This window comes from Macaca mulatta, chromosome 1, assembly GCF_049350105.2.
Source record: "Macaca mulatta isolate MMU2019108-1 chromosome 1, T2T-MMU8v2.0, whole genome shotgun sequence".
Classification (NCBI taxonomy): domain Eukaryota; kingdom Metazoa; phylum Chordata; class Mammalia; order Primates; family Cercopithecidae; genus Macaca; species Macaca mulatta.
Genome location: NC_133406.1, coordinates 113,564,265 through 113,584,000, shown reverse-complemented (window position 1 = coordinate 113,584,000; position 19,736 = coordinate 113,564,265). Strand labels below are relative to the sequence as shown.

General features: G+C 46.4%; 1 protein-coding gene across 4 annotated transcripts in view; it reads right to left on the bottom strand.

The window, feature by feature from the left end:
• The window catches only part of S100A7 (S100 calcium binding protein A7), a 75,122-nt gene that overhangs the window by 2,402 nt on the left and 52,984 nt on the right, over positions 1-19,736 (bottom strand). Inside the window, exons 2-3 of one of the 4 annotated variants that reach the window (XM_077946348.1) lie at positions 19,222-19,460; positions 5,850-5,950 (exon numbers count right to left, since the gene is read on the bottom strand). In XM_077946348.1, coding sequence (XP_077802474.1) covers positions 5,850-5,950; positions 19,222-19,223 — 103 coding nt within the window. In that variant the 5' untranslated portion in view covers positions 19,224-19,460. Of the gene's footprint in view, positions 1-482; positions 710-3,998; positions 4,129-5,849; positions 5,951-19,221; positions 19,461-19,736 lie in introns of those variants that run through there. The other 3 variants (XM_077946352.1, XM_077946360.1, XM_077946338.1) reach the window with 3 other exon arrangements.

Sequence of the window (19,736 nt, the reverse complement as noted above, 5' to 3'; positions counted from 1 at the left end):
GCTCAATACCTTACCCAGGTAAGGGCAAGCCATCTGGCCAGGGCTATGCTGTGTCGGGGTCCCAGGCCTTGGGGTTTGGAGAGCCTCCAAAGCATTCACAGGGGATCCTTAGCCCTCCACCCTCTGTGGGGGCAGAGCTGGGGAGGGGATTCAACAACTGGGACCCCAACAGGCGGATGAATCCAGGGAGGAAGAAGACAGGGAAGGTCCTGTGCTCAGGTCCCACTGGGGACATTTCCACAGGAGTTGTCTCAGGAGATCCCAAAGGAGCAACGGACAGGTCTAGTTCAGCCACCTGGTTGTACAGATGTGGGCTTTGGTGTCAAGTGAAGGTCACACAGCCCAGCTAATGGCAGAGCTGGCCTAGACCCAGGCTCCTGAGTCTTCGTCCACAGCCCTTTCCCTTCCTAGAGGCAGCACAGCAGACTGGGCACTGGGCACTGGGCACTTCTAGAAAACGCAAAGACGTAGGTGAGACTTACCAGAGCTGGGAAGCGACACGAGGAGCAGGATGAGTGAGATGTGTGTGTTTGGAAAAAGAGCAGTCCCTTTATAAGGCTCAGCCTGGCTCTTCCCAGGGGCTGGGAGGCCTCGGGCCACCTCTGTCATCTGTTTCTTGGAGCCTTGCCCTACATCAGGTGGGTGGGACACACCCAGGAGGCTGTGCTCAGGGTTTCTGACCAGGGAGCCAGGTCACCAGGTCCCACCCCACCCCAGACACCTCACCTGGGGACTTCCCTGGCTCAACCTTGATTTGAGGGTAAGACAGGCAGTGCATGTATAGTAGCAAGTCAGGAAATGGGAGAAAAGAGCACTGGGCCTCTGGACCCAAAGAGGATGGAGTTTCAGACTCCTGAAGGTAGCATGGTCTTGTTTGTTCCCTCTCTCAGTCCTTCCACACAATTGTTGTGACAGCCTGTTCTATGACCCCACCACGTACTGAGCATTCTAATGTCCAGACATCAAGATACCTGCTGCTCCTGCATCCTCCTCAACCCTCATAGTCCTAAGAGGCAGGTGCTGCAATCTCTATTTTAGGAAAGGAGAAGTTGAGATGTTCCCAAGTTTACTCAGCTGGTAAACATAGCAAATCATCATACGAACACAGAAGAGGCAAAATCAAATCCTTACTCGTGTGCCCTGTGCTATAGGTCTTGGGTCACATCAGGGGCTGCCCTATGGGAACTCAGAGTCCAGTGAGGGAAGCAGGGTTCCTTCATTGCTAACCATTGGTCAGCCCCTCACAGAAGCCCTGGACTCAGGTGGGGGGACTGGGGTCAGGGTCCCACTATCTAGGTTGGGTGGTGGAGTGACCCCCCGTGGAATGAGCCTGGAGGCAGGGAGTGGGAAAAGTTCTTTCCTGCCCCATGGCACTAACTTCCCAGAAAGTCTTCAGCGTTTTTCCTCCTCCTATGCAAAACAGCCTGTGTAGGAGTTGGGAGCTGTGCCTTTGGCTATAATGTGCCCTACCCTGCTGTGGAAAGGCTGACCCAGGTAGGGGCAAGAGGATTGGGAAGGCATGGGAGTCCCTGGGGCATGGTGAGGAAAGGGAGATGATGAATCACTGACATGGACATTTTCTGCTAACCCCTTCCAGTGTTCCTTTTAGGGTACAAGAGAGCTCCAGGTTCATTTAGTGCCAGCCCCTTAAGCACTCTGGGGCTCCATAGAGCTGATGTGATGTCTCCCTAGGTGGGACCTATTTTCTCCACCCATCATATTTCTTCAACTTCCTTCTCCATCAGTACTTATGTAAGCAGGGGGGCCTGTTTCTCCCTCTCCCACTTCCCCATATGATGGAAATATTACTTTTAGTGGCAAAAGATACACACACACAGACACACACACACACACAGTGGAATACTACTCAGCTATGAATAAAGAATGAAATCATGCCTTTCACAGCAACATGGATGGAACTGGAGGCTATTATTTTAAGTGAAATTACTCAGAAACAGAAAGTCAAATACTGTGCACCTTCACGTGTGAGTGGGAGCTACATCACGCATACAGATGGAGGTAGAGAGTAGAATCATAGACACTGGAGACTGCGAATTGCAGGAGGTCAGGTGGTGGGTGAAGGATGAGACATTTCTTGGTGGGTACAATGCTTGCTATTTAGGATGGCTACGTTAAAAACCTGGACTTCACCACTGTGCAATATATTCATATACATTTGTATGCAGGTTTTTGTGTGGACATAAGTTTGCAATTCTTTTGGGTAAATCCCAAGGAGTGTGATTTCTGGATCCTATGGTAAGAGTATGTTTAGTTTTTTAAGAAAGCACCAAACTGTCTTCCAAAGTGGCTGTATTATTTTGTGTTCCTGCTGTCAATGCATGAGAGTTCCAGTTGCTCCACATCCTTCTTCAGCATTTGGTGTTGTCAGTGTTCCAAATTTTGGCCATTCTCATAAGTGTTTACTGGTATCTCATTGTTGTTTTAATTTGCATTTTCTTGAGGACTTACGATGTGGAGCATCTTCTGATATGCTTATTTGTCACCTGCTGTGTCTTCTTTGATGAGATGTCTGTTCAGGTCTTTGGCTCATTTTCTAATTGGTTGGTTTGTGTTCTTATTGCTGAGTTTTAAGAGTTCTTTGTATGTTTTGGATAACACTCCTTTGTCTGATATTTCTTTTGTAAACATTTTCTCCCAGTCTTTAGCTTGTCTTTTCATTCTCTTGACAATATCTTTCACAAAGCAGAAATGTTTAATTTTCAAGAAGTCCAGCTTACAAATTCTTTTTTTATGGATTGTGCCTTGGTGTTGCATCTAAAAAGTCATCACCAAAACCAAGATGATCAAATTTCCTCTTATGCTACCATCTAGGAATTTTGTAATATTGTGTTTTGCATTTAGGTCTATGATTCATTTTGAGTTATGTATCATCACTGTTTAGAAAAAAGGACCAGAGGAAAAGCAATACAAAAGGAATGAGGGACAACAATATTAATACAAGACAACAAAGAATTCTAAGAAAATGGATTAAATGAAAAAGAAGAATATTTCTTATAGATTAGTGTGCAAGTGACCAAGATATAATAGTCTTATCCTTTTTTTCTTTCTTTTTTTTTTTTTTTTTTTTTGAGACAGATTTTCACTCTTGTTACCCAGACTAGAGTGCTATGGTATCATCTTGGCTCACTGCAACCTCCTCCTCCTGGGTTCAAGGATTCTCCTGCCTCAGCCTCCAGAGTAGCTGGGATTACAGGCCCACGCCACCACATCCAGCTAATTTTTGTATTTTTGGTAAAGACAGGGAGTGTCATCATGTTGGCCAGGCTAGTCTCGAACTTCTGACCTCAGTTGATCCACCTGCCTCAGCCTCCCAAAGTGCTGGGATTACAGGTGTGAGCTACCAGGCCCAGCAATAATAGTCCTATCCTTATACACACAAGAACATAATTTTGAATAATATAAAGCAAACACTGAAAGAAATTAATGGAAACTGACAAACTTATATCACTTGGCAGGTTTTGGCAGATTCTGCCCAGAAACTCAACAGAGTCGTCAGATAACAAAACACCAGTAATAGTACAGAGCAGGACCGGCAGATACTGCTACAGCCCAGAAGCAGCCCCGGACACAAGGCCCTGCAGATGTGTCCAATAAACACTAACCTCCAGAAATAGGTGGCCAGCTTTATCTGGCTTGAAGACCATAATTTGATGATTCCTGATATAAACTATTTGAACAACACACTTAAATTTATTTACACACACATACATTCATAAATTCGTGCCCAACCATAGAGAATACACATAAATTTCAAACATACTTGAGACATCCAAAAAACTGATCATTTGTTTTTGCTAAAATGAAAATCTCAGCAAATTAGCTTTAATAGGGGCCTTATCTTTTGCACTTGCTAATCAGGTTGAACCCTGTGAGCCCTTCCCCTGTGTCATGTCTGGAACAAACACTCTCCATAAACCTGCCCCGCCCCATCACACATCCAACCTCCCAGCCACTGCTGATCCCCCAGGAGAGCTCACAACAGGCTGGTCCTGAACAGGAATCTGGCTGGTTGATATCTTCATCTCCTCCTTCTTTTGGGGGAGCTCCCCTCTCCCCAGTCTGAGGTAGCGTCAACATCCTTCTGGATCTATTGAAGATCTCAAGTTGCTGAGGGAAGAGGACAGAAAACAATTTGTTCTTTTTGCTGTATTTTATCCATTCACTTATGCTATAAGTGCTGACTCTGTTCTGGGTGTGCGGATGTTGGGGTGGCAGGGAGATGGAATGGATGTGGACCGTGCTTTGAGCAATGCTCTGGTCCCAGGAGAGAACTCCAATAAACCACTGGGTGTTGAGAGAGTGGAGCGGGACAGAGCCAGGAAGCCCCGGGTCCCCAGGCAGTTCAGTGGTCACTTTCTCTGTGAAGCCTTCTCCAGGCAGAGCCATCATCCCCATGTCCCTGCGCATCTCAGTGACAGCCCTGGCTGCACATACACTATGTTTGCTGCCACCTGGCAGTGTCTTATATTGTGCCCCCAGCCTCCAGTGCAGAGAACTCCATAAACATTGGCCGAACTAGCAAGTGAGGCAGGTGTCTTCAGAAAGGTTCAGATAAAGTGTGTGGGAATTCAGAACAGGGGAAATCACTTTTCAGGTGGGGGAGCCAGGGGAATTTTGTCGGGGCGCCCTTTCAATAGGCCATAGAGCACTTCCAGGAGCCACGGTGAGAGGGACAGGGCAGAGGGAGCCACAGGAATGTTCCGAGACAGCCAGCTGTTCTGTTTGGGGTCCTTCTGGGGGGTGTTGGCCGGCTGCATCTCTAGACTCGAGCAGCAGTTGGGAGAGCGGGACAGAGAGAGTTCCATGGTGTTCAGAAGAGATTATTCGGACTCAGTTCTGCTGTGAGCCACCCACACTGGAGGATCCATCCACACTGGAGGAAGAGGACACCCAGCTGCAGCCCAGAGCCTGTGGTCCCACTGTTAGGTTTTGAAGGGAAGGCAAGGGTTAAAGAAAGACACAGAGAGAGTCGGCGGTTCTATGGCAAGGCAGGTTTTCTGTCCAGCACAAGACCTGAGGAGGTGGGGGACCAGCTTAATGCCAGAACCCCTGCCACTTACAGGCTGGGGTAATTTATAGGTCTAGGTGGGGGTCTGGGCAGTATGGCTTGCTCGCCGGGAGGATATTGATAAGATGTTCCTACGATCGGGTGGTTTGGACCTTTTTCCCGCGGATGTGATAGGCTGTTCCTTGGACCTTTGCCCCGCAGGATAAGATAGGGATGTTCCCTCAGTTGGGCCTTTGCCCGGCAGGGTATGATACGGGTGTTCTTGTGCCTTGTGGTCAGGTGGTTAGGCAGGATGTTTCCCACGGCCCGAATCCACATGGAATGTTTCACTCTGACGAGGCTCCGCAAAATGGCAGGGGGCTTACAAAATGGTGCAGTTTGGACCAACACCCACCATCCCGTCTGGAATGGGTTTGCTGGGAGGATTTAGTGTGAATTCTGTTCGCCTGATAAAGGAGGTTGCTTTCTCGGAGGCCACACACACAGACAGTGCTGGGAAGTGACCCATGCGTACCCCGAGAAATGTATCTGTTCAACCAAATTTCACATTGGCCATGATCATTCCTCACCTCACCCAAGTTTAAGAGGCTGGGCCCTGTAGGTTAAAACTGGCAAGCTGGAGAAAGCAGTGGAGGCCACTGCAGGAAGGTTCTCTGGCCAAGGGGGACTTTACAATTTTGACTTACAGTCAGGGCTGTTCCTGTTACAGTTGGCCCCAGTCAGAGGCCCAGGATGAAACTCTGGCCCTGAGCGCAGACTTGGTTTTCTGTTTCCCAAACTTCCACACGGTGGCGCCACCGAGCACCCACCGAGCACCCACCTCGCCCGGTTGCCGAGGGAGGCAGCACCACGTAGCTGGGTCCTTCGCGGTTTCCGCCCTTCTTCAAGTTGTGAGTCCCACGTCGGGCACCAATCTTGCACCTTTAAAAAAAAGAGATCTTCACCAAAAGCTTCTGAAAGGCAGAGGGCTTTTCTTAATTAATTTGTATTCTTTTCTCTCTCCAATGCCTACCAGAGGGCACTTCACAAAATCATATACTGGGGATGCAATTGTTAATCTAGTTGGTAGGGAACAAATTAAGATAATTGAATTTTTAGTAATGGTGGGTTAAGTAAATCTTGATGCCTGTACACATGGAATCCCTGTGATGATACGAAATGGACATTTGGTCTTTGTCCCTGTTCCTGACGCTGAGCGTCTGAAACCTCTGGAATCTCCTGAATGACAGGGGTGAGGGAGCATCTTTTGTTACTCATAACAATCCCCTTCCAGCCATACTGAGTGTGTGCTAATGAAGTGACTCTTCGTGGACCCCTAGACAGCTTCAGGATGGGGCTGGTTGCCAGAGGAAGCAACCATGTGATTGGAGGGCGGGAGCTTTCAGCCCCAGGCTGGGCCTCCAGAGAGTGGCTGGGGAAGGACTTCAATCACCAGTGGCCAATTGTTTAATCAACCATGCCGAAATAAAGTGACTGCCATAGAAACCCCAAACAATGGGGCTCAGAGAGCTGTCGGGCTGCTGAGCAGGTGGGGTGCCGGAAGGGTGGGCGCCTGGGTGGGCCTGGGAGCTCAGTGCTGCCCCTCATACCCTCGGTGTCTCTTCCATGTGGCTTTTCCTAAGTTGTATTCTTTGTAACAAACCAGTAATCATGGGTAAAGTGCCTCCTTGAGTCCTGTGAACTCTTGTAGCAGATTATCCAACCTGAGGAGGGTTTTTTAGGAACCTCCAATTTTAGCCAGTCAGTCAGAAGTATGGGAGGTCAGGTGCTGCGATTGGCATCTGAAGTGGGGCCAGTGTTGTGGGGCTGAGCCTTCACCTTGTGGGGTCTGTGCTAACTCTGGGTAGTTAGGGTCAGAATGGAGTTGCAGGATATCCTGTTGGTGTTCAGAGAGTTGGAGAACTAGTTGGTGTGGAGATTTAAAAAAAAAAGAAATACAACCCCCACAAATTTGGTGTCAGAAGTGTTGTGAGCCAGAATGGTTCAGGAATTCCATATAATGTAGCTATCTAGAATCAATCACTCAAAAAATATTTAAGAATTGGGGAAATGTTTTAAAAATAGCCCTCATTGAAAAAGCAGATGATAAAGCAGCTGGGAAAGGGCAAGGCCGTGGCCCACAGGGTGGACGTGGAGTGGGCTTGGGGAGTGGGTTAATGGGACGTGATTGTTCCACATGAGACAAGGCCACAGAACTCAGGAAACAAAGCTTGTTTTGAGCAAGAGTCATGTCAGATTTTGAGAGAAGGCAGAACAGAGAGAAGATATCTTTACATAGGTGAAGCTAAGAGTTCGTAAGAAAGTGTTCTCCGCCTTCACGTTCACAGCCAATTGATTTTCAACAAGCCCGCCAAGCCCATTCAATGGAGAAAGAATAGTCTTCAACAAATGGTGCTGAGACAAGTGGGCAGCCACATGCAAAATAATGAAGCCATACCCCTTCCTTCCTTCGTACACACAAATTAACTCAAAATGGGTCACAGCCCTACACATAAGAGCTAAAACAAACTCTTAGAAGAAAATATAGAAGTAAATCTTCAAGACTGAGGTCTTGAATATCTTTGCATATGCTATTGAGGCTTTATAACTTTGCTTTCCACAGTTAGAACTACAATCCACTTGGAATTGTCGTTTTGTCTGCTTGTGAGGTCTAGTTTCATGAGAATGAGCATCCAATTGATCCCATAAAATGTATCGAAAAGCTCGTGCTCAGCAGTACCACTTTTGTCACAGAATAAATACACTACACGTGTGTGTCTTTTTCTCAGGCCTCTGTTTAGTTCTGTTGATCTATTTGACTGTCCTTGAACCAGCCCGGCAGTATCTGTTACCAGAGCTATTGTGATAAATCTTCACGTCTAGTACTGTAGATCCTTCCATCTTTTTCATGATTGTCCTGGGTATTCTTGGCCTTTCCGTATACTTTTTAGAGTTAATTCGTCAATTCCAGCAAGGACTTTGGAATTGGGATTGCACTGAATCTATAGGTTGTGTTTGGGAGAACTGACAGCTTTACAATAGCAGAGTGTTTCAGTCCATGAACATGGCGTATCCCTTACTAAAAACCTTTCAGTGGTTTCCCATCCTGCTTAAAGTTCAAATTTTGCTTGTCCTCTGCCTGCCCCTCATACCTCATCTCCTGTCTCTCTGAACTCCATTTACACCACTCCAGCCCTTCTTTCTGCCCCTCCATCAGCCCAGACAGGCTCCCCCTGAGCACCTCTGTTCCAGCTCTTTCCTCTAACCATGGGGCCCTTCTCCTGCTCTCCCCAAGGGTGGATCCCTGTTATTTATTCTGAGCCAAATATGAGTGGCCATGGCCCATGACACAGGCTGAGGCGTGTGGATCACCTGAGGTCAGGAGTTTGAGACCAGCCTGGCCAACATGGCAAAACCCTGTCTCTACTAAAAACACAAAAATTAGCCGGGCATGGTGGCGGGCACCTGTAATCCCAGCCACTTGGGAGGCTGAAGCAGGAGAATCACTTGAACCCAGGAGGCGGAGGTTGCAGTGAGCTGAGATCGCGCCATTGCACGCCAGCCAGGGAGACAGAGTGAGACTCCATCTCAAAAAATAAATAAAAATAAAAATAAAAAAAAAAGAAAAAGAAAGATTAAAAAGGTCTGTAAAGAAAAAAGTATAAATAGGCTAGTGAGAACTGCAAAAATCCCAAAAGGAGCCTCGATATTTAATCAGTATAACCTGGCTCATTGTCTTGAGTACCATACTACATTTCTTTAATTTTTAAGATAATTGCTTGATTCTCTTCACCTCCACGCCACTGCCCTCTTAGCTAACAATTGAATATTATCCTTCTTGAGGTCTTTCCAATCCTTGAGTTGTCTAAAACCCTTGGTGGGAGCAGACTTGGGGTCGGGAGTGCTTCAAGGGTCAATTGTGGGTAAACTTCTGAAGACTCAATTCTGATTTTTTTTTTATCTTGCCCAAATTCCTATCTAAGGGATCTGGGGAGACAAGCCCTACAAACCATAAATTCTCATCAGATGGGTTTTATTTAACCCTGTATATCATGACTTACTTTCCATCCTGACTCCCGTATAACATTATAAGGCAAGAAAGAAAATCAAAATATTTTACCCCAAAAATATGTTTCTTTGTCACATGTTGAAATGGCCCTGCAAGCTTTGTCCTTTGTGGGGGAAAATTCACATGTGTAAAAAATCTCTATTAACACAGCTAGACCTTTTCCTTCCAGGCCCCTGCAATTCTGAATAGATTAACTGAGAGTCTAGCACCTTTTAAAGGGTCTGAATATGAAATATTTTGTCAACTACTGTTTCTAAGGGCAACTCCCATGAGACTTCAAAAGAATATTGGTCTCCACAATCTTTTATCTTAACCTGAACATTTCATTTCTATTTGTCCCAGGTCCTTCCTCTCCATTAGCCTGCCCAGCATACCTGGAGCGCCTGCAGATGGCAAGCTGTTAGAAGTAGAAGTAGAAGCTAGAAAGCACTTCCCTAAAGGCAAGCACTTGCTAATCACAGGTCTTAGCTGAGGGAAGGGAAAGAGAAGACTTGTCTTTGAATCTTGTCAATGAAGATTGAAGTCTCTTGGACGCACAAAGGATACAACTGGAATGGCCGTGAGAGGCCATTCATGAGAGGCAAAGCAGGTGGGAGTTGGAAGTGGTGAGCCAGGACTTTGGGCAATTTATCTTAGCAATCACTTGACTCCGATGACACCAGGCATGGAAAAGCCAATGCTGAATAGAATAACACTGGAAAATGAGAGTGAGTGGTTCACTGTGACCCCAATCCAAAAGAAACAGTCTAATAGGGGAATTTCAGTAACAAGCTGGAGGTGAGATACTTAAAGGTATAGGACCTTTTTCTTGTCCCACAAATCCCAGTTTTTGACCAAATAATGGCAACTATATATATATGCCACTTGGGATTAGTTTGGATCCTCCAAGAAGAGGCCAAGATTAGGCATGCAAAAATGTCATTGGAGGAAACATCTGGGAAGGGATGACTGGGGAGGAAGAAGATAGCAAGAGAAGTCAGGGAAAGTCTTCAGACTTCAATACAAACCTGACACCTGAGAAGAGACCCAAGAGGAAGGAGAATTGGGTAGGAAGAGTCTCAGACTACAGCATAGTTCCAAGAAAGGGTTGGTCATGCATGTGGGGAGTCCCCAAGCCAGTCATCCATGGAGGACCCCCACATCTTTCAGTAACAGGCCCGCCTTGGTATTCCTGCCACGCTCAGTCATTGCCTGAGAGAAGCCCAACAGGAAGTGTGGCCCAAGTGCAAAAGTTTTGGTGGACTTAGAGGGGCAGCTGCTGGGATTGTCAATCCACTCTGCTACCTGTAGCAGGAGAGCCCTGTAGCAGGCATATTTTTATAACCTCTGTAGTCCACTTCTTGTCCATCACAGATCTGCTTTTCCACATTGGCTAGGGAAGAGCTCCTCCATGGTTACCATGGGACTCTTTCCCTAAAGCATAACTCAGAAGACAGAGACTAGTGAGTGAATTACCGTGCATCACTGTAGCTGGTCTCAGAGATGTAGCTGGCACTCCTCTCCCTCTTCTTCTATGCACTCTAAATTCTCCTCACCCTTCGTTATCACCTTGACAGATCTTAATGATTTTCCTAATGGTATAACCCAAATCTTCATTTCCGAGAAGACTGAGTCCTTGACCATCAATTAAGTCTTTTTCTGAAAGGAAGTCCCCCCAAAAAGTGTCAGGGCCCACAACCCCTTTATCCAGCCCTCATGCTCTTGCTGATTTTGTCCATGGTTTTGCCTACACCACACCCTCAGTCTGGCATCCCCTTTCATATCTTCTCTGCCTAGAAAATTCCTAACCCTTCTTCAAGGCCCTACTCAAAAGTCACCTCCTCTGTGAAGCCTTCCTTGACTAGTTCAAGAAAGTAGAATTCTCCCTGCACTCCAGAACACCACAGCACTTTCTTAGCTCTCTCTCCTTGGCATCTCATGGCCCTGGAATCACGCTCTGCAGAAGCCTCCTCCACCAGCTAGGCAGGAGGCTCCCAGGGCAGCCACAGCAGGAGCTCCCAGAGAACGTGTCTGCAAGGTGCAGTAAAGGCCCCGGGCATGGAGGGGTGGGGCTGGAGCTAACACAAGGCCTCCCAAGCCAAGAGCGCAAGGTTCTAACTCCCTATGTGACCCTGGGCAAAACCTGTATTTCCTTTGTCTGAGAAGTCTGTGTCTTCTCATCTGTCAGAGGAGAAAGGAATTACTACTTCACAGAGATAATAGATGTGAAAGCCCAGGGAAAGGTAGGAAGTGCTACGTCAATGTAGGGGGATTTGTGTTATGATTGTTGACAGATTCAGGTTTGCTGGCAGGAGACACTGAGCTAAATCCTGTGACTTAGAAGCCCACATCTCTCACCAGGCACACCTCAGTTTATAGAAGTGGGTGGTGGCGCTGCAGTTTCAGCTTCACAGGGTGTGACAGCCACCAGATTTAAAACTGAATGTCAACTGCACAATGGGAAGGAGGCGCCCTGGCTCCCAAATGTCCCTGAGGCGAGAGCTCAGCCTTCAGGTGAACTTGACTTCCTAGATGGTTCTCAGCAGAGGGGAAACAGAGTCCCTGGCTCCAGTCTGAGCCCCTTCCTCCTCCCTAGTCCAGCCCACTCATCAGCATGAGCTCCAGGCATTCATCTCAAACCTTAAAGCAGCTGGAGGTAAAAACAATAAAAATAATAAGGTATGCTTGTCCCCACACCAAACTCTACCCTGGAAATACTGCTGATACCAACATCTGCCATTGACTTCTCGCCCTCATCCAAAAAGACAAATTTTTATCAATACAAATCCTGCCTAAGATTGGCTTTTTTTTTTTAAATGCATACACTCATTTCCCCCAGCACTGTGGAGAAGCAGGGCCAAAGGTCAGTGTTTGATTTGTAGCAAGAGGTGTGTGCACATCTGTGTCTCCCTGCCATGGATTCAGGCCCCCAGAGACTCTCGAGTGACCAGCGGACAGGCCCAGCAATTCCCCCTCCCTGCCCAGCCATTCTCACTTTTCTTCCACCATTTGGTGGACAGGTCCTCTCCCTGATGCAAGCCATGGCAGAGCAGAGTCTATGGCTGGTTTGTCTTTAGAAACTCCCCCCATTCTCCCTTTTGGGAAGGAGAGTGAGCTTGCAAAAGCAGCATAGCACGGTGGTCAAGAGAGCCTTCGCTCTGGAGCCCAACTGTCCCAGTTCAGCTCCAGCCACATGTTTATTAGCTGTGTGATCTTAAGAAAGTTACTTACCCTCTCTGTGACTCTGTTTCATCATCTGTAAATCAGGAAAATTAATAGTATCTTCCCAAGATGTTGTGCAGATTAAGCGAGTTAATATCATAATGTGTTTTGGAACAATGTCAAATGTGTGTATGTGCCTGGTAATTGTCAGCTTCTTCCTTGAAAACATAACGCCACATGGGCAGGGATTTCTACCTGTTTTGTTCATTGCTGTATCCTCAATCTCTGGAATGGTTCCTGGAACATAGTAAGTTTTAAATAAAACACTACTTAATGAATAGATCTCCTCTCTAGGCAAATAAATCTATTCAGATAGAGAAGACAAGGGTATGCCAATCTAACTGGAGAGGATTCTGTAGCATCTGTGAGGATGCAATCATTTGTTCATTTACCCAACCAATATTTACTAAGCACCTATTATGTGGCAAGCACAGTTCTAGACCCCTCCTGATACATTTGTGTGAGTGATTTTTAGGTTGGCTAGTGTGAGCCGAAGCTCCCCACTCCCCACTCCCTCCTCCTGCAGTTCTTGTGTATCCTTTAGCTCCAGCCCAGTTCCCAGCCCCAGCCCTGCCTCTCCAAGCCTAGTGCCACCCCACTCCTCTCCCATCTCCTAAGTTTTTCCCAGACCCATGGGTCCCTCCAGAATTGATTTTAATCAAGTCATATATGTACATAATTGTAAAGTCAAACAGTTCTCCAAGGCTAATCAGTGCTCCTCACCTGAGTCCTCCCCACCCTCAAGTCCCCACCCCTGAGGCAACCACTTTCCTCCCCTTTACATGTTTCTTCCTGTATTTACCTCTGTATTTCTGAATAATTGATTTCTATTGTTATTTGATGATTTTTTTTCTTTTTTATATACTAGCTAATGACGTCCTACAATGGAAAATAAAAATTTGGTTCTTTGGCAATACATATACACACAAATATGCACACACTTCCCCTCCCTGCAAAATTCCTCCAGTATAGTTACATGATTGTTTTTGGTTAGAACAGAATTAGGGTACAGAGTATTATGATCATGTAAGTACTATTCACAGATTAACATGCAGTCTGCTTTGAGTATATTTTCTTTCTTGTGCAACTTTTTAATTTTCTAAGAAGTTAATAATTGATACTTTTTTCATTTGTTTAGTTTTCTCTTTTCCTATCATTAACCCTCCCCAAACTCCCCACCACATAGTAAATTTCCTTTCAATTCAGTTAAATACGTTAGATGATCTATAACCTTTTTATTACTTGGAGACGTCTCTCCTGGAGTTCCCCATGATTCTACTCCAGTTTGGACTGATTTCTCTCTAGATATGCCACAGAACCATCTTCTTGGCTCATAGCTGCTCCCTCATCCTAGGCTTTCCTTTTGCCTTTCTCCCGTGTGGCATCACCTATTGCCTGGACCTTATGCCTTCCTCTGTCTTGGCTTAATCCCCTGTTTCGGAAGAGCACATCCTCCAATAACATCCTGAGAAAGAGTTCTTAGGAAGTAACGTTAAGACCTTGCATGTCTGGAAATACTTTCGCTACTCTTATAATTGAAAGTTTGTCTGGGTATAGAAACCTAGACTGTAAATAGGCATAGAAATCTAGATTACAAATTACCTTCCTTCAGAAGTTTAGAGACATCACATGATTTTCTTCTAGTTTCTGGAACTGTATTCTGTTTCATCCAGCTGGAAAGAATCTGTTTTTTGTCACAGTGTTCTAAAATTTCATAATTACGTGCCTTGCTAAGAATCTTTTTTTTTTTATCCATTGTGCTAGGCAATAAAGGGATTCTTTTATGTGAAAACAGTTTTCTTTTATCATGCCTTTGATAACTTCTTTGTCTCCATTGTCTTGGTTCACTCTTCACTCCAGGACTTGATTCTGTAATATTCATTTCTTTTCTGTCCTAGTTTCCATATTTTTTTTTTGAGGTGGAGTCTCCCTCTGTCACTGAGTCTGGAGAGCGGTGACACGATCTCAGCTCACTACAAACTCTGCCTCCGGGTTCAAATGATTCTCCTGCCTCAGCCTCCCAAGTAGCTGGGATTGCAAGTGGATGCCACCACACCCAGCTAATTGTATTTTTAGTAGAGATGGGGTTTCACTATGTTGGTCAGGCTGGTCTCGAACTTCTGACTTCAAGTGATTCGCCCTCCTCAGCCTCCCAAAGTGCTGGGATTACAGGTGTGAGCCACCGTGCCCAGCCTCTATATTTTTTTAATTCTACTTTCTGTTGAACTTTATCTTTTAACACTTATATTGAATGTTTATTTCTGCCAATAGGGGGAAACCCAGAAGCAAACCTATTTTAAAATTTCCAAGATCTTTTTTTTTCTGAAAATTCCTTTTAAAATTTCTTCCTGGCCAGGCGCAGTGGCTCACACCTGTAATCCTAGGACTTTAGGAGGCCAAGGCGAGCGGATCACCCGAGGTCATAGTAAACTTTCAATAAATATTAGATCATATTATTATTTGTACTACTCCTCTTTCCCAGCCTGCTAAATGTTCTCCCTTATCCTCTCTTCCCCTTTCCAATCCCAGTATACATTCTTCCCTCAGAGTGACGTTTTTAAAACATTAATCTAATCAATCAAGTGCATCTTGGTTTGCTGGGACTAAGGGGTTTCCCAGACACAGGACTTTCAGTGCTAAAACCTTCAGGTCGAACATTCCAAGCAAACCGCGGCTAACTGATCATCCTGCCACTCTCCTGCATAGAAAAGCAGGTGAGGCTTCCCCTTTCTGTCTCAGTAAAGCACAAATCCCCTGCCACTCAAAGCCCAGGGCTTCTGGCCCCTGCCTGCCAGGCTCCAGCCTCTCCTCCCTGCCCACTGCTCCATCTGCTCTGGCTGCTTCCAGCTCCGCCCTTACAGCCCCATGCTGTTCCACATGCCCGTTTGCCTTCCCTTCTACCCAGCTAACTCGTGCTTTAGGTATCTAGCAGTAAGACCTTTTCTGAACCCCCAGATAGGGCCATGTGCCCTGCAATAAGGACTCCTCGGGAGAACCAAATGGACAGGGTGTCTGTAGAAGAGTCTCTCTTGTTTCTTCACAGCTGCATCCCTGGCAGCCAGCACAGGGTCTGCCCCACACTAAGATCCAAGTGGTTTTCTGCTGAATTAACTAAGTCATTAAAATGTGAACAGCCCTTTATTATCTGCTGGCATTTGGTGGTGATCAGTTGGCACCCTGCTGGGAGCAAGGTGCTAGGAAAGATACACCAGATTTGGAAAGAATTTTCCAAGGGGCTGCCTTGCCTCTTCCTCAGCTCTGCTATACGGAAGGAAGACTCCAGGGGAACCACCGCCAGGCCTAGGCATTTCTTAAAACCCTCCTCATTCTGGGAATTAGGAACCTCACCCTCCACACCCCCGCTGTCAGCCCAGGCACTTGGCTACACCTGCCTTGCCATAGGCACAGCCCTAATTGGGATGGGTTCTGGTGAAGGGTTAGCCCATGGACGCTGGCACCAATGCAAAGCAAATTTTGTGATCTTACTGCTTAAATTCACCTCGGAGCAATCTGCCGCTGTACAGTTCCGTCTCAGCCTCTCTCCCCTCTGCATTCCATCTCCCACCCAGGCCTTGCTCAAGCCATCTGCATCTTGTTGATCCCCCTCTCCCCATCCCAAACTCTGCCCCCTTGGGGAGCTCTTCCCCTGACTCAGCTCCCACACCACTCCCATCTCAGAGAGCTGCTGCCTCGAGCAACACCCCAGATCTGCTGGCCAGGTTGTTTCCATGGAGTCCCATTCCAAGAGGTTCTATTCAAAGGGGTTGCATCTTGCCCTGCAGGGAGCGTCTGGTGAAAGGGAGAGTTAAAAGGCTATATCTGAATTTCTAAAGGGCTAAATCAGAAGTGGGGAGCAGGAGGTAAGAAGAAGAGAAAATAAATTTTTAAAAAATTAAACCATCTCTTAGAAAATGGGGGTACTCAGTGACAATCTCTTAACTGTGACTCCCCAGCCAGCAACCACATCACTCTGACCTTTGCTTGTGCCATCACACTCCCTTCTCTGACTCTCCCTGCTCCCTCTTTCCCTGGCAGGGACCTCTGTAGCTATCTTAGGTCCATCCCAATAATCCAGGGTGATCTTTCTATCGCAAAATCCTTAACTTCCTTCTCAGCAGAGGCTGTGTTTTCCTCTGAAACTAGATCCCCTCTGAGGGCCAGAGCTTTCTCCCCTCACCTGGGTGGTCCCTAAAAGAAGGACTGTGTCCCTGCTCAGCTGGCAGCTTATTCAAGGCCAAGCCTCAGTCTCCCTATGAAGGCTGGGGGCCCCCGTGCGGGCCTCCCCACCTCTTTCCAGCCCAGGGGATCTTGAGCATGCAGAGCGAAGGAGATGATGGTGTGCCTCCATCCTAGCCCCTCAGGGATTGAGGGTTGGAAAGGAGGGCACAGCTTTAAAATGCTGCCAAGCCGGAAATTAAAAGGGGTTCCACCTGGCTTCCGATGTGGGGCTGGACCTGAGTTCCAACTCCCAAGGCTCTGGTGGAACCGACAGCAGCCGTGGCCTCAGTGAGATCTGCTGTGGGTCCAGAGAGATCATGCCTGAAACAGCAAGCCTCCTCCAAAGCCATCCTTCTGGTTTCCTCTGCAGTGACTCTCAAGGAAGCACAAGGGAGAGAATAGGAATCATTATATGTTTAGGCCTTCCTGCGTGCTGACCTTGCATACACTGCCTCACATTACCCAATTACAGGCTACTTCTGGATATTTTTAAATGGTCTGGAAAGGAAGAGGTAAGCCAGCTCCCCATTTTCCAAGCCAAGGTCTACCAAACCCCGTCCACTAAGTGCAGCGCCCTGCAGGACTGTCTCTGGCACCCACGCAAGAGCTAATGCGGATGTGATCATTCAGTTAACAATCACTGGTGAGCTACTCAGTGCCAGGTCTAATCCAATTAACGTACTGGGACTCTCCCCTCCACCACCCTGCCACCTCACCTCATCAACTTGGCATAGATTTGTGTGTAGTCACAGTCAAAGGATTTACAAATCTGACTACAGAAGTAACTGTAGGATTTTTTAAAGGACTCAACCACAGGATTTAACCAAAGCACTGTACAGAAATCTTCCCAGAAATTTTCACCAGAGACATTTCCTCTCCCTAAACCTTCTGCCTCAACACAAAAATCTCTTCAGCTCTCTCATCCAGTTCCCTTTCCAGTTCCCTCACTGCTACATCATTCTTCCTGTCCTCTTTGTCCTTCCTCACATTGCCATTCCTAGCCAAAAGCAGCCACTCAGACTTCCATTCATCTAGCCATTGCCTTGCCACCTCGGAGAGCAGAGGCACTTAGCAGCTCCACGATCTGCCTCCTTCAAATTCAGCAGACACAAGCGCAGCACCTGCAATGTTTAGGTCTACACAAGTCAATTGTAGTCCTATATAGTAGCAACAGTTAGTAAAAAAGTTAACAACACCATTTGTTATAGAACAAACCATTGAAATATCTAGGAATCAACCCAGCAAAATACACCAGTTATAAAATGTATCTGGAAGAGCCTAGATAATTTTGAAGATGAACAAGATGGTGGATGTGGCCTACCAGACAGAAGACTTATGGTAAAGCGGTGAACACCAAGACATGGAAGTGAAGGCATAGAGCTAGAAAAGCAGAACAAAGCAGACATCCCAGAATTAGGCCCATACATAAATGGAAACATGATCTGTGAGACAGGTGGGCATTGAGTGAGGCACTGAGCCAGGGGGTGGGGAGATTGCAAAGCAGTGGGAAATGACAGCCGAGTCAGTAAGTGATACTGGGATAATTAAATATCCATATAAATAAAAAACAGATTTAGATTTCATTCTACATCACATAATATGAAAAAAAAAAGGAGTTAAAAACTTAATTTAAAAAAAAAAACTTGGCCGGGCGCGGTGGCTCAAGCCTGTAATCCCAGCACTTTGGGAGGCCGAGGCGGGCGGATCACAAGGTCAGGAGATCGAGACCACAGTGAAACCCCGTCTCTACTAAAAATACAAAAAATTAGCCGGGCGCGGTGGCGGGCGCCTGTAGTCCCAGCTACTCAGGAGGCTGAGGCAGGAGAATGGCGGGAACCCGGGAGGCGGAGCTTGCAGTGAGCCGAGATCGCGCCACTGCACTCCAGCCTGGGCAACAGCGTGAGACTCTGTCTCAAAAAAAAAAAAAAAAAAAAAAAAACTTTAGGCCGGGCATGGTAGCTCATGCCTGTAATTCCAGCACTTTGGGAGGTGGAGGGAGGCAGAGGTCAGGAATTCAAGACCAGCCTGGCCAACATGGTGAAACCAACTCTCTACTAGAAATACAAAAATTAGTCTGGCGTAGTGGCACATGCCTGTAATCCCAGCTACTTGGGAGGCTGAGACGGCAGAATAGCTTGAAACCTGGGAGGCGGATGTGGCAGTGAAGCGAGAGCCGGCCATTGGGCTCCAGCCTGGGCGACAAGAGCGGAACTTGGTCTCAAAAAAAAAGAAAAAAAAAAAACTTTAAAATGGACCAGGCATTCTAGCATTTTGAGAAGTTGAGGTAGGAGAATCATTTAAGCCCAGGAGTTTGAAACCAGCCTGGGCAACATAGTGAGATTCCATCTCTGCAAAATAAATAAATAAATTTAGCCAGGTGTGGTGGTATGCACCTGAGGTCCCGGTTACTTGGGAAGCTGAGGTGGGAGGATCACCTGAGCCCAGGAGGCTGAAGCTATGGTGAGTCATGATCCTGCCACTGCACTCCAGCCTGGGCAGCAGAGTGGGACCCTGTTTCTGTTTCTTTTTCTCTTTTTCTTTCTTTTTTTTTTTTTTTTTTTTTTTTTTTTTTTTTTTTTTTGCAGTGGTGGGATCTCAGCTCACTGGAATCTCTGCCTACCAGGCTCAAGCAACCCTTCCACCATTATCCAAGAACTTATTGCCAAATCTAACATTGTTAAGCTTTTCCCCTGTTTTTTAAGAGTTTTATAGTTTTTGCTCTTACATTTAGGTCTTTGGTGATGGTTTCTATCTTAAGCTGGTGGGTAATCAGGCATTCCTTGTGTTATTTGTTATATTGCAGGGGACGTGGGGGAGTGTGGATTCTCTTTTGCTCTGCCTGCTTTTCTTGCATTGCATGAAACACAAGTCCAGTCAAGTCCTCTCTGCCATGGTCACTGGTTTTACTGCTTAGAAGATCATCTTGTGTATATCTTATTGAGGCCATTGTCTTCTTCTCTGTCTCTGAAATGGAGGAAGAAGCAAGTAAATATCATCTAAAGAATGTGGGTCTTACAGGAGCCTGGGAAGGGGAGAGGGAGAAGTGAATAAAAAGAAATTGGGAATTCAATTACTGGGAAGGGGAGAGGTAGAGGGGAATGAAAAGAAATATATAAAGGGTTATATAGAAGGAATACAGAATACAGTTACATAGAAGGAATAAGTTCTAGTATTTGATAAGTTCTAGTGGTTTGACAAGTTCTAGATACTAAGTTCTAGTATTTGATAGTACTAGATAAT